The sequence below is a fragment of the Gallus gallus genome, chromosome 2 (genome assembly GCF_016699485.2).
Source record: "Gallus gallus isolate bGalGal1 chromosome 2, bGalGal1.mat.broiler.GRCg7b, whole genome shotgun sequence".
Classification (NCBI taxonomy): Eukaryota; Metazoa; Chordata; class Aves; order Galliformes; family Phasianidae; genus Gallus; species Gallus gallus.
Window position 1 is genome coordinate 53,941,133 of NC_052533.1, and position 22,972 is coordinate 53,964,104.

The window sequence follows — 22,972 nt, forward strand, 5'->3', positions numbered from 1 at the left end:
TTTCACTGCATTAGTTTGAGCAAGACAGAACCGTTTCCTGACCTTGTGTTAGAACTCTAATTCCATCTCTGTGCAGAAAGTGGAAGCAAGGATGATAATGCAGTTCGTCCTGCTAATGTGTATTCTTCTCCCTTCCAGTGGATTTCAGCATACAGGTGCTGAGTTCTGGATCATGGCCATTTCAGCAGTCTTGCACATTTGCTCTGCCCTCTGAGGTAAGGTTCTGGACTTTGTTCATCTGAGCAATGAAATTAATAAACAAGAAAGTAATTTACCAGGATAAATGTGTCCATCTGATGTGTTTTTTGTTTTTTTGTTTTTTTGTTTTTTTTTGCTTGGTTTTTTTTTTTGGTGTGTCAGGGAGGATTAGAAGGTTCTTTTTTGTCTGGAAGTGGTAGTCTATCATGGTAGTGGTTTTGTCTATCATGGTAGTTAAATGAGCTTCTCATCTTGCTTTGCATTCCATAAAGGAAAGAATGAAATTTTGATTCTTGTTTAGATTTTTATTGGTAGCAATACTTTCAGAAAGGAAATTTAGCATCCAGTCTGAAGAATGTGAATGTTTTGAATTTCAGATAATATGGCAGTGTAGAGTGATCAGATTTAATTCCTGTGTGCTGTTCTACAGCATGTTCTAGTAGTGGGTGAAGGAAAATAATATTCTTGGTTATCTTGTTCTTTTTTATACAGTTAGAACGGAGCTATCAGAGATTTACTGCATTTTATGCCAGTCGTCATAGTGGAAGAAAATTAACGTGGTTGTATCAGCTTTCCAAAGGGGAACTGGTTACCAACTGTTTCAAAAATAGATACACATTACAGGTAAGAGTAGGGTTGTGCCAATAGAAACACTTGGTGATGTTTGCAATTTTAGAGCTGACTGCAGTAATCGCTTAGGAGATTTGCATTCACGCTCTGCTCCGCTGCTTTTATGCATATAGGGTGAGATACTCAGTCTGTTTACTCCTCATTTGAAGATAACTGATTTTCTTCACAGTGAGGGATCGTTGTGTAGATAAATGTGTTTAAAACAGTGAAGTATGTAGTTAGTTAAGTAGCAGAGTTCATGTAGAATACGTGTACCCCCACACAAATGAATTTTAGTTGATGATACAGTGAGTTGAGCAGTCTTTTATTTGTATGTCAAAATACTCACTTTCTTAATTGTTGCATTAATGTGTGTGTATGTATACACTTGTTTAACTACTAAGCATTCATTTGCTTTACTCGTGAATAATGCTACTGGCTTTTTTTAAAAAAAAAGTTCTTGGTGTTATGATAAATAGAACCTTTATTATATCTTTGATCTATTTACTATAATGTTACTTCAGATCTGTTTAAAATAAATTTGACTTAGAAATCTTATGTATTACTTTTGGCTTAAATGGTTCTTGAGCTGTGTTGTGTGAGACAACTGCAACCTCTTTGTGGAAGACCTCTTGTATGTCATGCTTTTCTGTGTGCATTCTCTTAAAAGTTAGGAGAGCTCACAATAGTGAGAAGAAACAAGATAATCTTAGTCTCTGAACTTTTATAATCAACATATGTTAACTCAGTGGTAATAGGTTTGATAAGCTACTGATAGCTGCTCGCTTATAAATTTGGTTTTGTTATTCTGCTAGATTTAGTAGGATTGTGAAAATTAATTCAGTAGTCTGTGTAGGTATTTAATCAAGATTAAATGAGTAAGAGTCAGGGAGTGATAGAGTAAAAGATATTATGAAGTGTCTGCAGCTAGTTAAATGCTCAGAATATTAGTCTTTATGTTTAAATGATGCTGGAAGATAGTTCTGGTTGTATAAGTAGTATCTATATTGCGTGTGTATTGATCAGCACTAGTTGGCTATTTTCCTTTGTCCAGTTATTTCAGTGTGTACTTTTACACTGGTGAATTTCAAACTGCTCAAGTTCAGTAAGTATGTGTATATGTTCTCATACTCTGATTTTTGTATCTATTAGGCATCCACATTCCAGATGGCAATTTTACTACAGTACAACACAGAAGATGCCTACACCGTGCAGCAGTTGACAGACAGTACTCAAATAAAAATGGTAGTGCCTTTGCACATTTAACTGCACTTATGAATCAGTCTTTGGGTCATCAGGGCTCTTCCTGCTATTGTAAGAAATTGTGTTTAGATATGCTTGGAGCCAGAATTGGTTTCTGTCGTAAAGGTGCAGATGTGCTTCCCTGTTTTACTTTCCTGTAATTACTAACTGCTTATTCTTTTGATAAATCTTAGTCTGCCTTGTCACTAGAATGAATTGTGTAGCTTCATGCTGACCCCTCGTATTTAATAAGACAGCACTATAGAAGGAACAGCATTTTTTCTCAATGATTGTGTTTTGCATTTCTGTTTCCTGCATTTCAAGGGTTATGTACGTGATCATATCAAAATCTGTATGTCGTAAGTTCACTGTCTCCTGTAGAAAAGGTTCATATCTTCTTCCCAAGTAGCTTTTGTGGCCCAAGTTTTTTTTGGTATTTGTCTCTTTTCTTAGTAGTTCTGAATCAAGTCTGTCAGGACTTCTGGAAAGCTTGGCAATCCCTACTCAGGTGGATTTTTAATTTTTAATTTTAGAAATCCAAATCTAGTAAGTCACTGCTGTTAGTTTGTAGTGAATACAGAAGTCTTTCATGGGGTTGCCATTTATTACAGGTGCCTTTTTGCAGATTTCTGTAGATAGATGCAAACATACATACCTATATATAGAATAAGTGTTTGGTGCAAATTGTAGTTGGAGCAGAATAAAACTCCGTACAGATGAAACCTAGCAACATGAAACCTGGAAGACTTGGACTGTGTTAAGTGGCAACTTTGCAGGCTTGCACAGAACATTGACTGGTGTGCCACCTGGGTGACTGACTAGTGACAGTAACCAGAACCAACCTCCTATTGTACTGAAGACAAGAAAAATATATTAATCAGATAACAGAATATGCTTACTTCTTGAGGCTTAAGTTTGGCATGATACTTAACTTTACATGGCTTGGAGAAAAATTATTTATTAAACTTAAGAGTGATTTGCAAGCAGATCTATAGTACAATAACTGGGAGGATCTGTTGTTTGGAATTAGTCTTTATAAAGAATTTAATGGTACTTGCCAATTGCAGGGTGCTATATCCTTACACTCAAGAAGGCTCAATACATTTTATTTCTGTGAACTACGTTTTTTTATTGCTTTCCAGGCTCATTTTATGGTGTTCTGCACTCAGTAGTTCTTAGTGTAAATCTATGTATTCTTATCAAAGGATTTTCATTTATGGAAAGGAAAGGAGATGACTGGCTGGCTGTGCTGATGTTTTCTGTAATTTTGTAGGATATCTTGGCACAAGTTCTACAGATACTGTTGAAATCAAAATTACTTGTAAGTACCTCTTTTTTTTTTTTTATGATTTGCTTAACGGTTGGCAAAATGTACTGATTAATGTATGTTTGTTTATTTTGTTCCAGGTTTTGGAAGATGAAAATGCAAATGTTGATGAGGTGGAGCTAAAACCAGATACCTTAATAAAGCTGTATCTTGGTTATAAAAAGTAAGGGAGAAACTTCAGCTACATACTGTTGGATAGTATGGGTAGCATCTTGTTTGCTTTTGAAATTTTAGTAGAATTTGATATTCTTGAAATGAAAGCTCCTGAGTTCAAGTGCCAATTCAGATATATCCATATATATCTGATATGATATGATACCCCATATCAGCTTCCGAGGAGACAGATGGCTAATAAGGAAATAGAGAAGATTTTGGCTATCTGACTTTGATTTTGTCATAAGGGCTGTCATGACCTTAATGTTTTCACATCTCCATTTTGTTCCTTGAATCTTACATATTTTTTTTGCATAATTTATAAAGTGCATTATTTGACTGCAGTCAGCAAAATACTTCATATTCTGTGATCATCAAAGGCCAAACACTTAAATATTCATCCAGTAGAGAGAATTTGAGAACATCAGCAGGCTCATTTAAAACTTCAGAGTGTAAAGTGCTGTGATAACTTAAATATGATTCTCAGTAGTTTTTCTTACCTACTTGAGCCAGTGTTGTTTTTAATGTTTGTGTATTTTAAGTTGCTCTCACCACTCTGCTGACTTTTTACCATACTAACCAGAGCACAGATATGCATTCAGTGAGGAATTCAGTTCTTCAGGAAGATGAAATCTTGAGTGAAAGAAACATTTTAAACCAGTCCTTGTACATCCTTCATCTGCTTTTATCCTTTTGACCAGTAACTGAAGGTTTGAGCAATACACACTGGTCAGTTACAACAGTGTAATAATGGAAACACTCAAGTGTTGCTGCATTGTGTGTATTGGAGGCACCAGTTATGACTCACAAGATAATGCTAAATAACTAGTGGGTCTTCTCCCCACTGTGGTGCTTCCAAGTATGTCTGACTGGCCACACTCCTGAGTGCCTTGGTGCTGTGGCTTGTTCCCTGCTTCTAATGTGGGATGGTATGTGGTACATACGGTAATGGCACGGCTCCAGGCACTGTAGAGTGTGTGAAAGGCATAATTCAGTTTTATAGAATAAATAATTTTCTTCATGTCACAGTTAATGATTTTCTCTACTGTCACAATCCAAATGTAAATTAAAATAGTGATTTTATTTCTACTGACTTTCTTTTTCATGTTCACTGATTAGCAGCTTCTTACTAAACATAGAAATCATTCAAATCAGTATGGCTGTACAGTTCTGATTTGACCTAACAGATGAGTGCACTGTATTCAGTGAGTCATGGAATACACGAACAACAACCAAATAGATATTTGGGGTTTCTGTTTTTTTGTTTTGTTTTATTTTACTTGAATAATACTGTCTAAAACTTTTGAGAGTACCAAACTCCGCTTTCCTTGTAAAACTCTGATAGTGTAATGTGTAAGTTGTTTTGGTGAGGGTTTTGTATTTTTTTTTTACTTTGAAAATAGGCTAATTTATTTGATTAACTTCTGTTTTTCTTTGCAGCAAAAAATTAAGGGTGAACATCAATGTGCCAATGAAAACTGAACAGAAGCAGGAGCAAGAAACTACACACAAAAATATAGAGGAGGATAGGAAACTACTGATTCAGGTGACTTATATTGCAGGATTCTGCTGCACGATGCACATAGAATTTCAACTTTATAATCTTCTAATGAAGCATACTGCGGAGAACTAAAAGCAGTGTAGCATTTCAATGCAATAGGCTGAAGCTAAAAATATATTACAATTTTAAAGTTCCTTCCAGTCTGTAGTAGTGTAGAAAGACATACTGTGATACTGTTCTCCACATTGTTAAAACAATGTTGGTGAGTATTTGGGTTCCATGGGTGCATTTGCTCACGAGACTTCTATTCTGACTGAAAATTGGAGATACCTGGATTGGATGAACTTGAAGGTATTTTTTGTCACTTCATATACAAGTCCTTAAGAAGTAGAGGGGGGCAGAGAAAGCAGATAGAATAGGGTAGTTCAGTTGGAAGGGACCAAGTATCAGCTGCCTTTCCTCTTCAGGGCTAACCAAAAGTTAAAGCACCTCAATGTGGATGTTGTCCAATTGCCCCTTAAACACTTGACAGGCTTAGTTGGGACATCAGCCACCTGCCTGAGATTATAAATGTACTGCTACAAGAATATCACAATAAGGTTAAATAAATAAGTAAGATTTCATGTTATACGAATATTTTTTTGTGGTGGTGGTGGTACCGTTGTTCTTACTGATTTTAAGTGACATAGTTCTTAAAATTCCTATGTGAGAAACACTTGATGACTGTATTCTGTGTAAAATCTGAGTTCTAAAAATCAATGTGAATAGTTGACGCTCTGTAGGTGTATGGGAATTGCTAAGTCAAGGCCTGAACCAATGATTGAGCCCCTAGTGAAGGGACACAGCCAGCCCTGGGAGCACAGGTGAAAGAAATTCAGGTTCCACCCCACCCTAAGCCTCATTTAAGGGCTGGCTGCCACAAGGGAATGATGTCTACCTGGAGATCCCCCCTTTTGGAGTATTTGGTGAGCCCTGATCCTTGGGATGGGTAAGCAAATTTTTCTTTCTTTAACTGCGTTGTGACTATCATCCTTTTTTGGGGTAGGTTAGAGCTGGTTATCTGCTGTTGCCTTTTCCTACAGTAGATAAATTTATCCCCACCTCCTGCTGAAGTTACTGTGGTAGTAGATGTGATCCACTGGAGAAGTAAAATGGCTTTTGCAGGACAAGCTCCTAAGCATCTCTTTCTGACTTTGCTGTGCAGGCTGCTATTGTAAGAATCATGAAAATGAGGAAGGTTTTAAAACACCAGCAACTACTTGGAGAAGTGTTAACACAGCTGTCCTCAAGGTTCAAGCCACGAGTTCCAGTAATTAAGGTATGTGAGAATTATTGCTCTAACCCTGTGTTCCTGGTGGTGAGGAGGATTAAATATATCTTTCTGAATTAAAGAAAAGGAAACTAAAAAAAAAAACATCTTCAAAGGCATGGCATGGCAGTTGGCTTGGCAGTTTGTGTGGGAGGGTGTTGTCACTGATTTCCAGCAGTGGCGGTAACCTGCTTGTGAAGAGCTCCACGATGGCATCCATCCAGAAGAAAGCCATGTCCTCTGTGTCTTATGTGGCCTCTTAAGCCAGAGGAAGCAATGTGGCCACCCAGACGGAGCTCCTAAGGGAACACGTGGTCATTCAGGTCTCAGGCACAGGGAGTGCCAGAGTCTTTAGCCAGTGGCTGTTAGTAGCAGTAAGTACACCTGTTGAAAAAGCACTGAGATTAAAAAGATGCTTAGCCTGTTGGTAGAGCTTTAGGAGGATGTGGGCAGGCTGAGGAGCATCAGGAAGTCAGAAAAGGAGATGCAACAGAATCATACTCTGTCGCTCCTGTAGCAGACTCATCAGCCACTCAACACAAGAAATAAGGGTTCCTCTCCCTTCCCCACACCAGAAAAAAAAAAAAAAAAAAAGGAGGAGGTCTAAGAGATGGGGGAATGGAAGCAAGTTTCTGCTTAGAGCAACAGACGAACCCCCTTCCCTGTCTGCCTCGCTTTCCCAGATGCCCTTACGCATTAGGGACAAGCAAATGATTGTGCATCTGAGTTGGAGGGGTCACATAGGGCAAATCAACCTACTCCCCATGTCATGACAACTCCATTTAAAAAAAAAAAAAAGGGGGGGGGGGGGCTTTTTCTGCAAATTATTCTTTCCTAAGGCCTAATGTGCTGCCTGGGCCCAAACCATAGAGAAGTCTGCTGCTTTTCTTGGGCCTGGGTAAGAATCATCACTAGAAAAGTCACTCAGGTAGTACAGCTGTCTGAGTACCCATTATTTGTTTTTCACACTAGCAGCGATGAAGTAGCTAAGATATATCTACTGGCAATCAAAAGGAACTTGAGGACTTTGGGACAATTGGTTAAAGGACTTGTTGTGCAGGCAATTCTTTTTCTCTGTCCTTCCAGTAGCAGGGATAAATATTGAAAGGAACAGGCAGACCCAGAATATCAATATGTGGCTCTTAAGCTGGTGCTACCAAAAAAATTTTCCGTTTCTTGATAGTGAGAAGGTCTACACGACACTGGGCTTGCTAGTGCCTGATGGGATGTACCTTTCTCAGGGGGGAGAAAGGGATTTTTGTGTAGGTGTTAGCAGGGCTGATAGATTTGAAGGGGGAAAGGGTTAAAACCAAGCCTACTGATGATAAGTTACGGAATGTCATGCCACTGCCACTCAGAGGTACTGCATGCTAGTGAGATCCTTCATACTGCTTCATGAGGTGCTGGGTACAATGAAGTGCATCTGAAATACATCTACGCTAATGGCATGCAGCATGAGGAACAGGCAGGAAGGGCTGGAAGTCTTGGCTCTGCCCCAGAGCTACAACATCATTGGCGTAAGTGAAATTTGGTGGGAAGAGTCTTGTGACTGATACTCTCTGGACAGTAACAGGCTCTTCAGAATAGATACGCAGGGAGATTGAGGTGGTGCTTTTTGTAAGAAAGGGGATGGACTGTACAGAGCTGTCATCTGGGAATGATGTGGTTGAGAGGCTCTGGGTCAGGATTAAAGGGCAAGCAAATAAAGGAGATGTAATTGTGGGATTTTACTGTAGACCACCCAGCCTGTATGACAAGACCAATGAATTATTCTTTATGGAACTGGAGAAACCTCTAGACCAACTGTCCTCATCCCTTATGGGGGACTTCAGTTTCTCAGACATTAGCCGAGAACACCACACAGTTGATACAAACAGGTCCAGGAGGTTCCTACTTCACTTTGATAACAATTACCTGGTACAGGAGCTGATGAATAAAGGTGCCCTCCTAGATCTGTTGCTTGTGAACAGAGATGATCTCATGGGTCAAGTGGTGCTTGGTGGCCATCTTCATCATAGTGGTAATGAAGTGGTTGAATTTTAAATCCTTGGTGATTGGAGGAAAACTGCCACCAAAACTTCAACCCTGGATATTGGGAGAGCAGATTTCAGGCAGCTGAGGTAAATAGTAAAGTCCCCTGGGAAATTGCTTTTGAAGGCATTGGGGTTCACTAGTGCTGGTCAATTACAGTTTGGCTGAACAGGGTTGTTTTTCTAGAGAACCTTAAGCAGGAAAAGAAAATGTATGATCACTAAAAGCAAGGTCCTGTAACATGAGACTATTACAGGGACACTGCATGCCTTTGTAGAGAGAAAATTCATGTGGCCGAAGCTTGGTTACAAGTTGATGCTGGCCAGTAAACTAGATATGTTACTAGCAAAAGGGGAGAACCAGAGAACGTTATCTTGTTGAGAATGGTCACCTTACAAGCCGTGCATAGTTTAATGCAGTCTTGACCTCTGTCTTCAACACTAATGATGAGCTCAGGCACTCCAGGTGCCCCAATTGGGCTGGAGGTCTGTGACTGTGGGAATGATCAGAGTTTACTGGAAGTTGAACTTGTGTGAGGTTTTCTGTTCCATGTGGATGCATATACATCTATTGGACCTGATGGGATTCATCCTAGGGTACTCAGAGTGCTGGCTGATACCATCATGAGACCTATCTGAATTATTTTCCAACCGTCTTAGGAATCTGGCGAGGTCTCAGTTGACTAGAAGCTGGCAAATGTTCCAGTTTTCAGTAGTGGTAAGAAAGAAGATTCTGGTAATTGTAGGCCTGTCAGTCTCACTTCAGTGACTGGTAAAATTATGGAGGAAATTATGCTGGGAATTAATGAAAAACACATGAAGAACAATGTCATCATTGGTCACAGCCAGTGTAAGCTCATGAGGGAAAGGTCCTGTTTAACTAACTTAATTTCCTTTTATGACAAGGTCACCCATCTGGTTGACAAAGAGAAGCTGGTTGATGTTATCTTTTTAGATTTCAGTTAAGTTTTTGATACTGCTTCTCAACAGTATTCTTCTGTACAAAATGTGCAGCGTACAGCTGGACGAAAACAATGTAATATGTGAGCAGTTGGTTGACAGGTTGGGCCCAAAGGGGATTACATCAGTGATGAACAATCACCCATGGAGTTCCCCAGGGCTCCATTTTAGGGCCAGTTCTCTTTCATGTTTTCATAAAGGACTTGGATGTAGGACAAGAAGGTGTTTTGAGCAAGTTTGCTGATAGTACTAAATTGGAAGAAACTGTTTCCACTGTTGAGGGTGGAGAGGCCTTGCAGAGAAAATTAGATAGCTGGGTAACCACCTACCACATGAAGCTTAGTAAGAGCAAGTACTGGATTCTGCACCTAGGAATGGGCAGCCCTGGCTCTTCATACGGACGCAGGGATGAGATGCTGGAGGGCAGCCCTGCTGAGAGGGATTTGAGAGTCTTGGTTGACAGCAAGTTGAACAGTGTTCCCAGGCAGCCAGGAAGGCCAACCATATACTGGGGTGCATCAAGTGCAACACTGCTAGCCGGTCAAGGGAAGTGGTTTGTCCTGCTTTGTACTGCACTAGTGCAGCCTCACCTTGAGTACTGGGTGCAGCTTTGGGTGTCACAGTCTAAAAAGGACATAAAACTATTAAAAAGTGCCCGAATGAGGGCTATAAAGGTGGTGATGGGTCTAGATGGGAAGCTGTTTGAGGAGGGGCTGAAGGTTTGTTAAGCCTACATAAGGAGAGACTGAGGAGAGACTTCATCATGACCTACAGCTTCCTCACAAAGGGAAGCAGCAGGAGAGGTGCTGATCACTTCTCTAGTGACCAGCAATAGAACCTGAGGGAACAGCATGAAGTTGTGATGGGAAATTCATGTTAGGTATCAGGTGAGGTTTCTTCACCAAAGGGGTGGTCGGGCACTGGAACAGCTTCACCAGGGAAGTGGTCACAGCACTGAGCTTTCCAGAGTTCAGGAGCACTGTCTGGACAGTGCTCTCAGACGTATGGTCTGATTTTTTTTTTTGGGAGGGGGGGATTGTCCTGTGTGGAGCCAGGAGTTGGACATGATGATCCTTATGGGTCTCTTCCAACGTGGGAAGTTCTATGATTCTGAAAAGATGAAATGGGTAGAGCAGATTTTCAAAGTTGTAACTAAGCAGTAAATATTTTAAGCAGAAAAATGCAGATTTCTTGTACAATTTCTCAAATTGTCGTACTTTTGCATCAGTGCCAGCATGCAGTGGCCCCCACTCCATGCTTACCTACTTGCTCTCACAGTTGTGCAAATTCCACCTCTTGCAGGCCTTGTTAATATATTAGTTCCATAATCTCAAGAATAAAAATGGTGGGGGGTGGGGACTATATTTAATTATGGTTTCATGATTGGTTGGTTTAGCATTGTCATGAATGTTTTGTTTTTTTTTTTCCATTCTGGAGGGGCAGGCAGAACAATTGGAGTGGAGAACCATTACAAAACCAGGCACCAATGCTGAAAGAGTTGCATTCAGACAAGTTGTTCTAGGCAACTAGTTACTACAGTAGCAATCTTTAGTAAATACTCAGCAAATAAAAAGTTAAACAGATGCAGTCTTACTACCAAGTTGTTCAGCAGTGAGTACAATAGTCAGTTGATCTCCAAGTCACTACCATGGAATGGCATCAAGTAAGCATAATTCAGTTTAGTGGAGAGTCCACTTTTTGGCTGTGGTCAGAAACAGGAGAGTGAATTGGCTTTGTTTGTGCTTGTAGCCTGCTGCCATCCTCTACTTGGCATATGTTCCAATGGGCAGAATTGTTCAAAGCTTGTAGCAACCAGAAGCCTTCTGCCAGTGTTCATCCACTTACCTTTGTTTCTCTCCACAGAAATGTATTGATATCTTGATTGAGAAGGAGTACTTGGAACGTGTCGATGGTGAGAAGGACACCTACAGTTACTTGGCTTAATGTTTTTATTAGCAATTTTCTGACTGTGTGACACTCAGCAAATAGGTATGTGATGGAAAGAATGAAAGCAACGGAACTTCATAGCAGCTACCCTGCTGCCATTTGGACCTCCCTTTTTAATAACTGAGACCAGGACTCCCCATCAGCCAGTCTCAGATTCACATCAGAACTGCTCAGGATTGATACATTTCAAGTATGTAAATATGGACACCAATGCCATTTAACCTAATTTAAGAACAGAGAGGAATCAGACCCTTCTCATTTAAGGGTTGCATGCTACTGCATTTAAATCAATACATTGGCTATATGATAAACAGCTGCCTCCACTGGCAGCACTTACAAATGTTGGCAGCACTTTGAGAGCAAGTCTGAATGGACCCATGTGTAATCTGCTATGGAAAAACCATTTGTATAGTGTGTTTCATTTTTTAATGTGTGATAAATAAAAAAAAAAAGTTAAAAGATTTCTGTACAAGTTGCATTTGGTTTTATTAAGTTTCATGATTTCTAAATGTAAATAAAAGGTATAATAATGGTTATGAAAGCTACAGAAATTTGTTTTGCTTTTCCTTCTTTCCCTTGTTTTCCAGTGATTTAAAGTATACTGTTCTCTGAAGGGATTAACTTTTATCTGTAATCAAACATAGATGTTATTTCTCTTTAAGAGGAGATGTGTTTTGAAAAAGAAGAAAATTGTGCTCCTTTCACAAGAGATAGCAGGATGAAAAATAGGTGAAATATATGTAGACATCCTTGGTCATCTGAAATTTGACTTTTTTTATACATCATATCACTCTTCCCACAGTCTTCTCCTGCAAATACCTGCCCATGCCCTGGGCTGCCAGCTTTATGGGTTGCAGGATAAAGAAGTGGCTGGAAGGCTGGGCTCAAAGGGTTTTGGTGAATAGAGTTAATTGCATCTGGGACCTGGTCATGAGTGGTGTTCCTCAGCTATTAGGTCCTTTACTGGTGATCTGGATGAGGGGATTTAGTACACCCTCTGTAAGAACAAGAAGTAGGGGTTAAGTGATCCTCTGCTTTTAGATAGGAATGCCCTACAGAGGGATGTGGATTGATAAGCTGAGGACAAGGGGATGAAGTTCAACAAGACAGAGTGCTGGATCCTGCGTTTAAGTCACAGCAACCCAAGACACTGCCTACAGGCTTGGGGTAGAGTGGCTGGAAGGCTGAAGGAGAGTGATCTGGGCATTTTGGTCAATGTTCAGTTGAATGTGAGCAAGTATTGTGCCGAGAAGGCTGATAGCATCCTGACTTCTATCAGAAATAGTGTAGCTAGCAGGAGCAGGGAGGTGATCATCTTGCTGTACTCAGCACTCATGATGTGTTTGGTTTTGGGCCCCTCACTACAAGGACAACAAAGCTGGTAAAGGGTCTGAAACACAAGTCTTAAAGGGAGCAGCTGAGAGAAGTGGGATCATTTGGTTTCTCCTGAGGAGTTACTTCAGGATTGCTGCTCTCTACAACTCCCTGAAAGGTGTGTGTGCAGTGAGGTGGGGGTTGGCCTCTTCTCCTGCTTAATTAGTGATAGAACTAGAGGGAATGGCCTTAAGGGTAGGGTTGGATATTAGGAAAAACTTTTCTAAAGGAGTACTACTTTCAAAAGGAGTGGTAGGACTACTTTTCTGAAGGAGTGTTCAGGCACTGGAACAGGCTGCCCAGTGAGGCAGTTGAGTCTCTGTCCCTGGAGTTGTTTGAGGAATGTGTAGGTGTGGTACTTAGGGACATGGTTTAGTGGCCAATATTGGCAGCAGGTGGACAGCTGAATTGGATAATATTGGAAATCTTTTCCAGCCTTTATGATTCTACGATCCCCTAACTACTGTCTTGAATAAGGTTAAGGCTACCCATTTCACTGAACAGAAAACTGTGTGTTCCTGAAGACTAACTTAATAAATACTACTCATGATGAGAATAAAATAGGAGTGTTGCTATACATATATATTGACTGACCAAGTTTTATTCCATCTTATCACAATGTTGTGTGTTCAACATATGCATGTGAGATAAATACTATCCTTCCAGTTCTGTCCTATCTTTTTCATCCTTGATGGTGAAAGGACCTTTGCTTCTGCAGCCAAACCATTTTTTCACCTTTAGACATGGTGGCTTACAATTTTTTTCTGTGGCATAGGGATGATACTATTTTTCTGAGAGGGAAGCTATTTTTTATAGCTTCTGTAGGCTTTGATCTACAGAAATATTTGATTTTTCACATAGTTCCAGCTTAAACTAGAGAGTAGTAGATGTACTTTGAAAATTGAGAAAGTATCTTATTGCACTTGAGCTTCTGCAAGCTTTCTATTCCTGTACTGAAAGAACTTTAATTGTACCAAAGACCACCTGCGTAGTTAATAGAAATGCTTTTTTGTTAAGTTTTTGAAATGCCTTTTAAAGATTTTAAGATGTGTTTTGTAGCAGGAAGTAGGAGTGGCATGGTGCTAGAGAGGCATGCAAAATGATAAATCACCTGTGGAAGTCCAGAACTGCAGTGCTGCCAGCAGCCTCTCAAAGCCATCACTGGTTAAGGCAGAATTGCTTTATATAGTTTTATATACTGTATTGTGCAGAGCTCTTCTTAAATCACAGTTGCTGTCAACTTAGCTCTAGGGAACAGGCATACTTTATCTAAGCAGGGAGAAATTAACTTTTGACTTCTGCAAAAGGAGATAAGTTGTCTGGTCAGGTCACCCTTGTTACAAATGACCAAAGAAAGAAAAGCTACCCCCTCACAACTCAACATGCTCCTCAACAAATCAAGGCCAGAGAGTGCCAGTCAGATCAGTGACAACTGGTGTCCCCCAGTGGTCAGTGCTGGTGCAATACTCTCTACATCAGTGACAGTTGGGTCAAGCACACCTTCAGCAAGTTTACTGAGGGTACCAAGCAGTGGGGTGTGGTCAACACACCAGAGGGACAGGATGCCATCAAGAGGGACAGAGTCAAGCTTGAGCCCAGGTGAAACTCATGAGGTTCAGCAAATATAAAATGCATGGCCTTGCACCTGGGTTATTGAGGCAACCTTCACTACCAATACAAGTTTAGATGGAAGTTTTGTAATACAAGAGAGTAACATGTACCACTAAAAGCAAAATAGTTGTTGCTTACAGCTAAGCAATACAAAGGATGCAACATAAATGGTCTCAGACTTGTTTGATACAAGTGAGGGATATACATAATTAGTAATATTATTCTGGCTGCAGCTTGAGGGGATACCCCTTCTCAGGGTAGCAGTTACAGTGCCTGTTCCCTTACAAAATGATACAAGTGGAATCTTGTCTGTGTTATTTCTACAGAGTGAACTGAGTAGAGAAAATCATGGCACCTATTTTGGAAGCTGCATTAATGTTAAGCTAGTACACAGGTAGAACAAGAGCTTGTAATACTACATTACTGATCTTAAACTTTGCATTAACACCTGTTAGCCCCATATATCATCTAAACTACCTCCATCCTCCCAGCCTCCCTTCCATTTTTTTTTTTTTTGGAGTACACTCCCTTCATTTTAAAATCCATCTGCTATTAACTGACCCCTTGTTAGAACTGATAAGGTAGAGCAGAAGTAGAGGAATAACAATTAGAGTTGAACAGAACTAGGCAAGTATGTACTGCCTTTATTTAGAAATTGTCTTGTTTGCTTTCTCAACTGGCTAAAACAGAATTTCAACTCCATTCCCATAAAAATGAAGAAGTTCAAGTATCATTTATTCAAGATTGAAAAAAATGCACCACACCACATTATTGCAAAAGGTCATAGGTACAAAACACTGTAGCTGGTGAGAAGGCAATAAAAAGTTTTTTTTTTTTAAATTGGTTACTATAAATTACTGTTACAGTACTTTGCAAACACAGAATTTCAAATAGCTTTTTCTTTCTTAATTGCCCACAGTACTAGAATTTCCTGAAGATAAGGCAGCTGTATGTTTATAAGAAGAGGTAGCTGGTGTCAAGGGATTTCCATTTCTCTTTCTATACCCACATACTTAAGGGCATCAGCTTGGCTATATCTGAAATAAAAACAAAAATAAAAACTGGTATCACTGGAACAGTAGCATGGAGCATTTCAGCTTCATTGTTCTGACATAGCACAGCGTAGTCTGGAATGCTTTCAGGTTTCCCATAGTTTCCTCACCACTGCAGCCTTTACTTCCTATGTAAATTTGCAAATACAGAACAATACTGAACATTCAAGAAGTGCTATTAGAGTAGCTTGAGCCAAAAGGGGGTAGGAAGTCCATAAAGTTTCACACTTTCTGTCTTGTACCTCAAAGTGCTAAAGTTCAGTTTAGCTAATGGAAATTAAGTGCATTTCTCAAAGTTGACTTATGTAGTATTATTTTCACTAGACAGTTAAGTTCTCCTCTAGCAAGATTATCTTAGCAAGCACTTCTCTGTAATAAAGTAAGTTTTCCCTGCCCATTTCTGAATAAATAGTAGAGACAACCTGTACTGCCTGTCTAGGGAAGTACCAGAGAAAGTTATATGCTTTTCTGCACAGAAACACTATGCAAGTCTGTTTCCCTTTCTAAGATACATTACTTTTATTGATACAAGCCACTGTTCCAAGTTCACAAGGCTCTTGGCCAAATGCTTTGCTCAATTAAAAAAAAAAAAGTAGCCAGAGGACTGCCTCTCACTGCTCTCAGGTGCTGAGACCTGAAGTTATCAGGATGCAGGTACAGTAACTCATTCGGATCTGCTCAGAAATACAGATAACTAATTGAACATATCATAGGAAGAAGTTAGAGGAAACATCTACCAACCTGTAGTCAAAAAAGAGTTCTTCACCAGTCTGAATGGCTCTTTTAGCAAATATTCCTATTCTGTGATCACCATTAACCATCATAACTGTTAAAAAGAAACAAACTCATGTTAAGATAAATACTGACAAAATGTATATTCTACATACCCCACAACATTTTATATTTAGCTTTCATTTAACAATTTATAGAACATACCTTTTGCATAGCAGTTGGGATTTACTGAATGGTTTGCAAATCTAATCTTGTTTCCCTTGCGTGTTGCATCAACCACAAAATCTAGGAGTAAAAACCATAAGTGATAGGAAGGTCATCTACAAACAATTTCTTTGTAATTGTTTAATGACTAATATGTTTATAATATGTTTAGAGTTCAGCAGCTGGAAAATATAACTGCTCAACTTTCTACACAGAGGAGATGGCATATCTTTTTATACAGCAACTTTATTGTTCTGCAACTCAGAATTTTCTGCTGCCTCACCCTCTGCAGTCTATTTATCTCCTACCACAGGAGCTCCCATTTGAAGCTTCTCTGTCCTTACTCCACAAGGGCAAGATCCATAAATAAATTAAGCCAACATTTATAGAAGGCAATGTTGTGTTGGTTTTTTTTTTTCCAAATAATTTCTTGTATTCCATAACTGACACAGTATAGTGTTTTATTTCCTGCAAGCAGCAGCTGCCCATCTGTGCAACACTTTTCTCCCCGTACAAAATTACCTTCACAACTTACTGCTATTTAAGTTACAGTGAAATCTTTGAAATAATACCTTGCAAGACTAACTATTCAAGCAGTTTACTCATGCTTGTAAGTATTTCATGGAGTAAAATTACAATTTCTGCTCAACTCATCGTCTGTAGTTGCCTTTACTAATAGGCTCTTTCACTAATATCCTTGAATATCATTTACATAAATCCCCTCTGCTCTCAGTACTAGGAATCAGCAAATTGCTAGAAAAAGATGTGCAACAGAAAGAACTGCTTATAGTCTTACCTACTGCCAGCAAAAAAAAAAAAAAGAGCTGAAGAACATCATACACAAACAATTTATTTATGCAAGGATCGTGACTAGTACACACATACCATTATTCAAGTTAAACAGAAAGCTGCACATGTACTTGTCATATACTTTTCCTCTTCTGTCTGCCTCATCCTGAGAAATAATCTGAAAGAAATAGTTTTCGTAAAGCACCTCTCCCTTTTTGTAACTGTAACAGCTTAAGGCTAAGAAAACAAGACATTCTGATTTATTTATTTTTTAAAATTCTCTGGCCCTGAAAATAATCCCAAACATAAAACACGGTTTTCAGCAAGTATTCTAGGTTTATCAAACAATCACAGCTTGCTTTTTTAGCATGAATAAGTTCTTTCAGAGTAGGAAGAAAGACAGAATTGCTTCATCTTAAAAATTAAGATTGTGTAAATCATTTAGTATTCAATTTCTTTTTATTACCATGGAATAACATCTAATGGAAGCATCCACTGAATTTTAGTGAAAATTACATTGAAGATTAAAAATGGCACTCCAGTACTCACTCTCACAAGAGCCTCAATTTTTGGTGACATTTCAACCATTTAACTCCTGGATTTGGAGCCCATAACAGCAGTAGCTATACACATAGCCAGTCACCTCTCTCTCTCTCTCTCTCTCTCTCTCGAATGACAAGTTGGATTGGAACCAATGTCTCTTGCTCACAGCTTTACCAGTTAAGTTCGTACATAATCAGAGGCATCCTTTACCTCACCACAGTATTCAGAGATGAATTCATTCTTCTGTACAGGATCTTTGATGAAAATTCCCCAGCCTGCCACATCTGAAGGTGCCAATAGTAAGTGCTGTGGGAGATGAAGGGAAAAAAAAACCAGACATGGTTGGATTAGATTGACTTTCCCTCCCCACCTTGTCACAAGGATTTTTTTTAACTGACAAGCACAGACAGACATTAAGAACTTCAAACTAGAAAGGTTTGCTGATGGGAGCATAATGCTGATTAACCCACTGTTTGACTAATTTGTGAGAAGATACTGCAGAGTAGAATTAAGAATTTGTTTTTAAAATATTGAACAGAGCTGAACAGGTTTTACAGAGATACTTGGTAGGCTTTATACAAGTTAAGTGCATTACAATCAACAACTGAACAAAGAAATAGCCAGTACTGATGTCTGAGTGAAGTTTTCTTGTACTGAACCAGGGGCTAGTTACACTTTAAAAACTGCAGCCTATCTGCAAATCGCAAGTGAAGCCTGAATGGGAGAAAGAAGAGAGATCCTTCCATAGTACTAGTCAGAAAACACTAAAAATGCTAACTTGGTATCAGTAAATGCTAAAATGTATACAGTGCTTAAAAGTAACACATAGGCAAGGTAACATAGACAACAGCTATCTTCCATATTGGTTTTCTTTTTGATTGTTTTTCTTGTTTGTTTTTTCATGTTTGGAGGGTTTTGTTGTTGTCATCACCACCACCACCTCCCCCTCCTTTTTAGTTGTTTTTGGCTTTTTTTTTTTTTTTTGCTTGCTTTGATTGATTTGTTTCTTCCTGTTTGAAACCATGAAGCTGAAGAAATTCTATTCTCTGGTATGAAAATATGAAAACACTTCAAAAAAAAGACCAAAGGCAATACGCACATAGTTCTGTAACTATCTACATACTTTTTTGGATCCTCTCTGGATGCTGCAGTTCTTGCAAGAAACATTTTTGCTGTCCCAGTGGTCAGCTGCTCCACAAGTTAAACAGAGATCAGGATCACATTCACGAACAGCTAGGTAACATGGACACTGCTTAGTGTTGCATTGTGCTTTACAACGACATCCAGGAAACCTGTTTTGGCCTACAAAGGAATGCATGAAAAAAAGGGCAAGTATGAAAAAGTTCTAAGTAAAAATAAAGCCACATAGATTACAGCATATCAACATTAAAAAATAAACAATTGAAATCAACAAGCATAACTATTGATTTCTTTATAGGACATCATGAATTACTATAAATTCACAGAATCATTAAAGTTGGAAGAGACCTCTAAGATCATCCAGTCCAACCATCCACCTACCCCCGATATTTCCCCACTAAGCCATGTCCCTTAGTGGCATATCTCCACATTTCTTGGACACCTGGCAGGAATGGTGACTCAACCACCTGTCTTGGCAACCCATTCCAATGCCTGACCACAATTTCAGAGATTTTCCCTAATAGACCTGCATGGACCCTGCAGAGTTACTGCCAATGTCCACTGCAAGGACTGACCTGCAGGACAAGCTATGGTCAGGGATGACTGGAAAAATACCAACAGGAAAGAGTTGTATCAGGAAATGCTGATTCACAGAACTCAATCTGTCAAGCACTGACAATTTACAAGGATATGTTATTAGGCTCAGCACAGCAGAGAGGGAATAGATGACCTCCAAGCAATCTGCCAGTTGCAGCTCTGAACTGAGAAATGCTGAGCTAGTTTTGGAGCAAAAAAAAAGAATTATGCTCAAAATACCTCTAGCGGCAGTCTAGCTAGGAGAGATGTACAGGTGGGATGTAAGCAGGAACTGAGACTCAAATCATTAAAAGGTGAAGGGTCTTAAACAAAACTATCTTGCACAATAAATCATCACATGGATACATATTTATGACAGCCATTAATAAGCAGAATTCTGGGAGAATTGTTAGAGATCTTTCTTCAGTAAAAGCTATTCTATGTCTGCTTGGAAAAGCATTGCTTCTATTACAGACCACAGAAAGCCAAGATTGCTTTGTGTTTTTATTCACTGGCAAAAATGGTGAATGGGGACTGTTTATTCTCTCCCTTCATGAATTCAAGAGGCAAACAAAAGGGGAAAAAAAAGATTGAGAGATGTTCTTCAACCTGTCTAGCAAAGAGAGGGAAATTAGAACAACATCTACTAGTTGAGGAGTCCCAAGCCTCCTAAACATCTCCAATTTTACTTCAGTCTTCCTCAAGTCCAATCATTAAGACTGCTTTTGACTTTATTCAAATGACTAATTAAAAGGGCCAAGTTAAACCAATATGTGCTTCCTTTTCAACTGTTTCACACTACTTACTGCTCTCGAAAACACTGTCAGTGGAGGGAACAGAATACTAGCAGAGATAATGAAACAGTGAGAAAAATTTATAGGTAAGTTTTCTACTTTTACTTACATTCTGAGCTGCACTGACAAAACTTCTCACAGAAGTTTTGAGCAATAACACAAGGGCATGAGCTGTCACAAGGCTGACGTGGATGATCACATGGCTGATAGTTGTAAACATGATTTGATGAACCATCTGAATAAAAATTGCAACATTTTTAATAGTGAAAGGTGCAAACAAAATGCAGTTCCCCTCATTGTTTAAAGCAGAAATTCCCTTGAAGTCCCCTTAACTGAGAAAGCCCAAAACCAAACAGACCCAGTTCTACCATCAGTGGTGGGAGGGGAAAGAAGGGAGGTGTGTGTTTAGAAAAAAAATGTAATATTAATTAGGTGCTTGATACCACTAGTTGCTTGCTTCTTCGTGCATCTTATTCTTCCCATTACTCAGCTGCTTAAGTGTATTCAGAGCTGAACACTGGCTATCGTGGAAAACCAAAAAATGGAACTACAATAGTATAATCTCCTGTGCAAACATGTGCTAGAATTACACTATTTTTATCCAGCAAAATGAATTTGCTCAAATGCTCCAAGTCATTTTTACACTTGAGGAACAAACAGTCAACTATTAAAACAGACACGTGGGCAAAATAACACCCATTCATTACAATACTAATCTTTCCAAAGCCAATTTTCTAATCCAGACAAAGCCAACATCTTACAGGCTAGAAGAGACTATTGGAGCAAAGTCTAGCTTTATCTATACAGCAGTGAAGAGAATTTGGTGCTATACAGATTGTTTCCTGTTAATAGTATTGATCATTTGTTGCATTTGCAAAAATGATCCGTCAACAATGAGAAAGGGGAAAGAATCAATCTTTTAATGTTGTTACAAGCCCCTAACTGTTCTCAACAAATTTTTAGAAGTTTTTTTTTTAAAAAAAGACAAATGCTGCTTTTTTACCACAGCTCCTAATACTGTTTTCCATACTTTATGAGCACAAGCTAAAAGAAGTTATTAATTCAGCCTCCTCCTGAATTATACATACTATTTCTAAAGAGTTATGTAAATCAATTAATACCTTTTACCTCTACTATATCTCTAATGAGCGCTTGCTTTTTCCTCTAGCTCCCTATGGAAAGTATATAATGGCCTAATATTAAAAACAGGAAAAAAAAAACAACAAAACCCAAACCAAAAAAACAAAGCAAAACAAAAAAAACCAATAGTAGGATCTTAAAAGTTCAGTACATAAATTGAATGGAAAGATGCTAACCCTTTTTCAGCTGTATCTTTCTGCAATGAGCAGCCCACAACCTGCAAAAAACACAAAACAAACACAAGAAAGTTGACAGGAACTCCACTCCACCTGCAGTGGGCTGGGAAAGTCCTCTGCATCTTGTACCCATATTTGATTTAAAATGGGCAAGTTTCTGGTAACATGGATGTCTGCTAGACCCACAGAATTGGTTGCAGCAGAAGCACCCTGTTCCAGTTCCTTGAAGCTGACTGTATCAACGCTCTGCAGACTAATCATTGCCCCCCACCCCCCTCAGCACTGCACTAGTCCCAGGGTTGGGACTACAAACAAGCAGCACCTACCCAAGCCCTAGGCTTAAATTCAGCTGGCTTTTAAGGAAAACCTGCAAATAGGAAAGCACTGAAGCAGGTAGCAGCAGAAGGAAGTATACTGAATTGCAAATATGCAGGGGCACAACTAAATAGAGGAGTGAAATTCTGACAGCTGTTGAATCTCCAGTCCTGTGAAGCAAACACCTCACCAGTAGTCTCAAGATCACAGCCAGGTATCACCCTTTATCTGCTAATCTTCAACAGTATCACAGTGCTAAACCATTTCCCTTCTGCTTCAAACTTCCTATGCCTTACATACCTCTGCTAAACCCTTAAAACTGTCCTCCAGCATTCTCTTTCTTTGTTACACTGCCTAAGCAGTGCTTTTGCAAGTTTGCTTTGGGGCAGAGGCTGGGAGAAGCTTCCTGCCATACACAGTGGCACACTACTTAAGTTGTGGACAGGGCACAGAACCAAAGACTATCCACCAGAGATACAAAACACTACAAGAAGTAGATGACATTCTTATCAAGAGTGACTTGCTCTAGAAGAGGAGAGGAAAGAACAGGAAAAAGATGCCAGCATGCATTTATGAACACTGACTCTTTCAAAGAAGACGCTGATCTAAGTGCGATTTGGACTAAAATTGCTCTAATACACGTTGTTTTTTTTTTGTTTTGTTTTTAAGGTTTTTTTTTTTTAGGTTTTTTTTGTTTGGTGTTTTTTTTTTTTTTTTTTTAGTTTTTGCTGTCCGGCTTTTGGAAAATGTAGCAAATCAGTAACTTTTAAACAAATCCTTCCCAAAAAGCACGATAAACCCTTCAAAGCTTGATGTGAATATACTCCTTAAAGCATTATTTCATTAGCAATTAATATGAATATTATTTCAAGTTAAGCACTATCTGTAAAAATAAGAAAGATCAACATGATGGAAAGTTGATACAAGAGGTGTAACGACAGAGGAACTAACACAATAGGTGTTATAAGTGTTATAAGGGAAGAAAAAAAGGACTGCTCACCTCTCTCTAAAGATCCAGGCTCACGGCAGAAAACTCCACAAAGGAGGGATCTCCAGAAAGGGATCCTTCTCCATGACAGTCAGCCCTTAAATGGGGTCTAAGGGAGGTGGAGCCAGGCTCCACCTCTTTGTGTTGCACAGGTGAATTGCCTTCACCTGTGCTCCCAGGGATGACTCAGTCCTTTCCCCAGGTGGTCAATCAGTGTTTCAGGCCATAACTCAACAGTTACCATACAACTATCCTAATACCT

General features: G+C 39.2%; 2 protein-coding genes across 18 annotated transcripts in view; one reads left to right on the top strand and one right to left on the bottom strand.

Moving 5' to 3' along the window:
- CUL1 (cullin 1) overlaps positions 1 to 11,821 on the top strand; it is a 47,827-nt gene extending 36,006 nt beyond the window's left edge. For all 4 annotated transcript variants that reach the window (XM_015275907.4, XM_418878.8, XM_040696453.2 and 1 more), the window contains 8 exons: positions 139 to 215; positions 691 to 822; positions 1,960 to 2,052; positions 3,323 to 3,370; positions 3,457 to 3,539; positions 4,970 to 5,075; positions 6,235 to 6,348; positions 11,193 to 11,821. In XM_015275907.4, coding sequence (XP_015131393.1) covers positions 139 to 215; positions 691 to 822; positions 1,960 to 2,052; positions 3,323 to 3,370; positions 3,457 to 3,539; positions 4,970 to 5,075; positions 6,235 to 6,348; positions 11,193 to 11,273 — 734 coding nt within the window. In that variant the 3' untranslated portion in view covers positions 11,274 to 11,821. The remainder of the gene's footprint in view (positions 1 to 138; positions 216 to 690; positions 823 to 1,959; positions 2,053 to 3,322; positions 3,371 to 3,456; positions 3,540 to 4,969; positions 5,076 to 6,234; positions 6,349 to 11,192) is intronic.
- Positions 11,822 to 14,975: 3,154 nt separating this feature from the next.
- The window catches only part of EZH2 (enhancer of zeste 2 polycomb repressive complex 2 subunit), a 48,944-nt gene continuing 40,947 nt past the window's right edge, over positions 14,976 to 22,972 (bottom strand). For all 14 annotated transcript variants that reach the window (XM_046933982.1, XM_015275912.4, XM_040696456.2 and 11 more), the window contains 8 exons: positions 21,408 to 21,448; positions 20,201 to 20,326; positions 18,705 to 18,883; positions 17,792 to 17,887; positions 17,135 to 17,216; positions 16,250 to 16,330; positions 16,055 to 16,139; positions 14,976 to 15,298 (listed from right to left, as the gene is read on the bottom strand). In XM_046933982.1, coding sequence (XP_046789938.1) covers positions 15,238 to 15,298; positions 16,055 to 16,139; positions 16,250 to 16,330; positions 17,135 to 17,216; positions 17,792 to 17,887; positions 18,705 to 18,883; positions 20,201 to 20,326; positions 21,408 to 21,448 — 751 coding nt within the window. In that variant the 3' untranslated portion in view covers positions 14,976 to 15,237. The remainder of the gene's footprint in view (positions 15,299 to 16,054; positions 16,140 to 16,249; positions 16,331 to 17,134; positions 17,217 to 17,791; positions 17,888 to 18,704; positions 18,884 to 20,200; positions 20,327 to 21,407; positions 21,449 to 22,972) is intronic.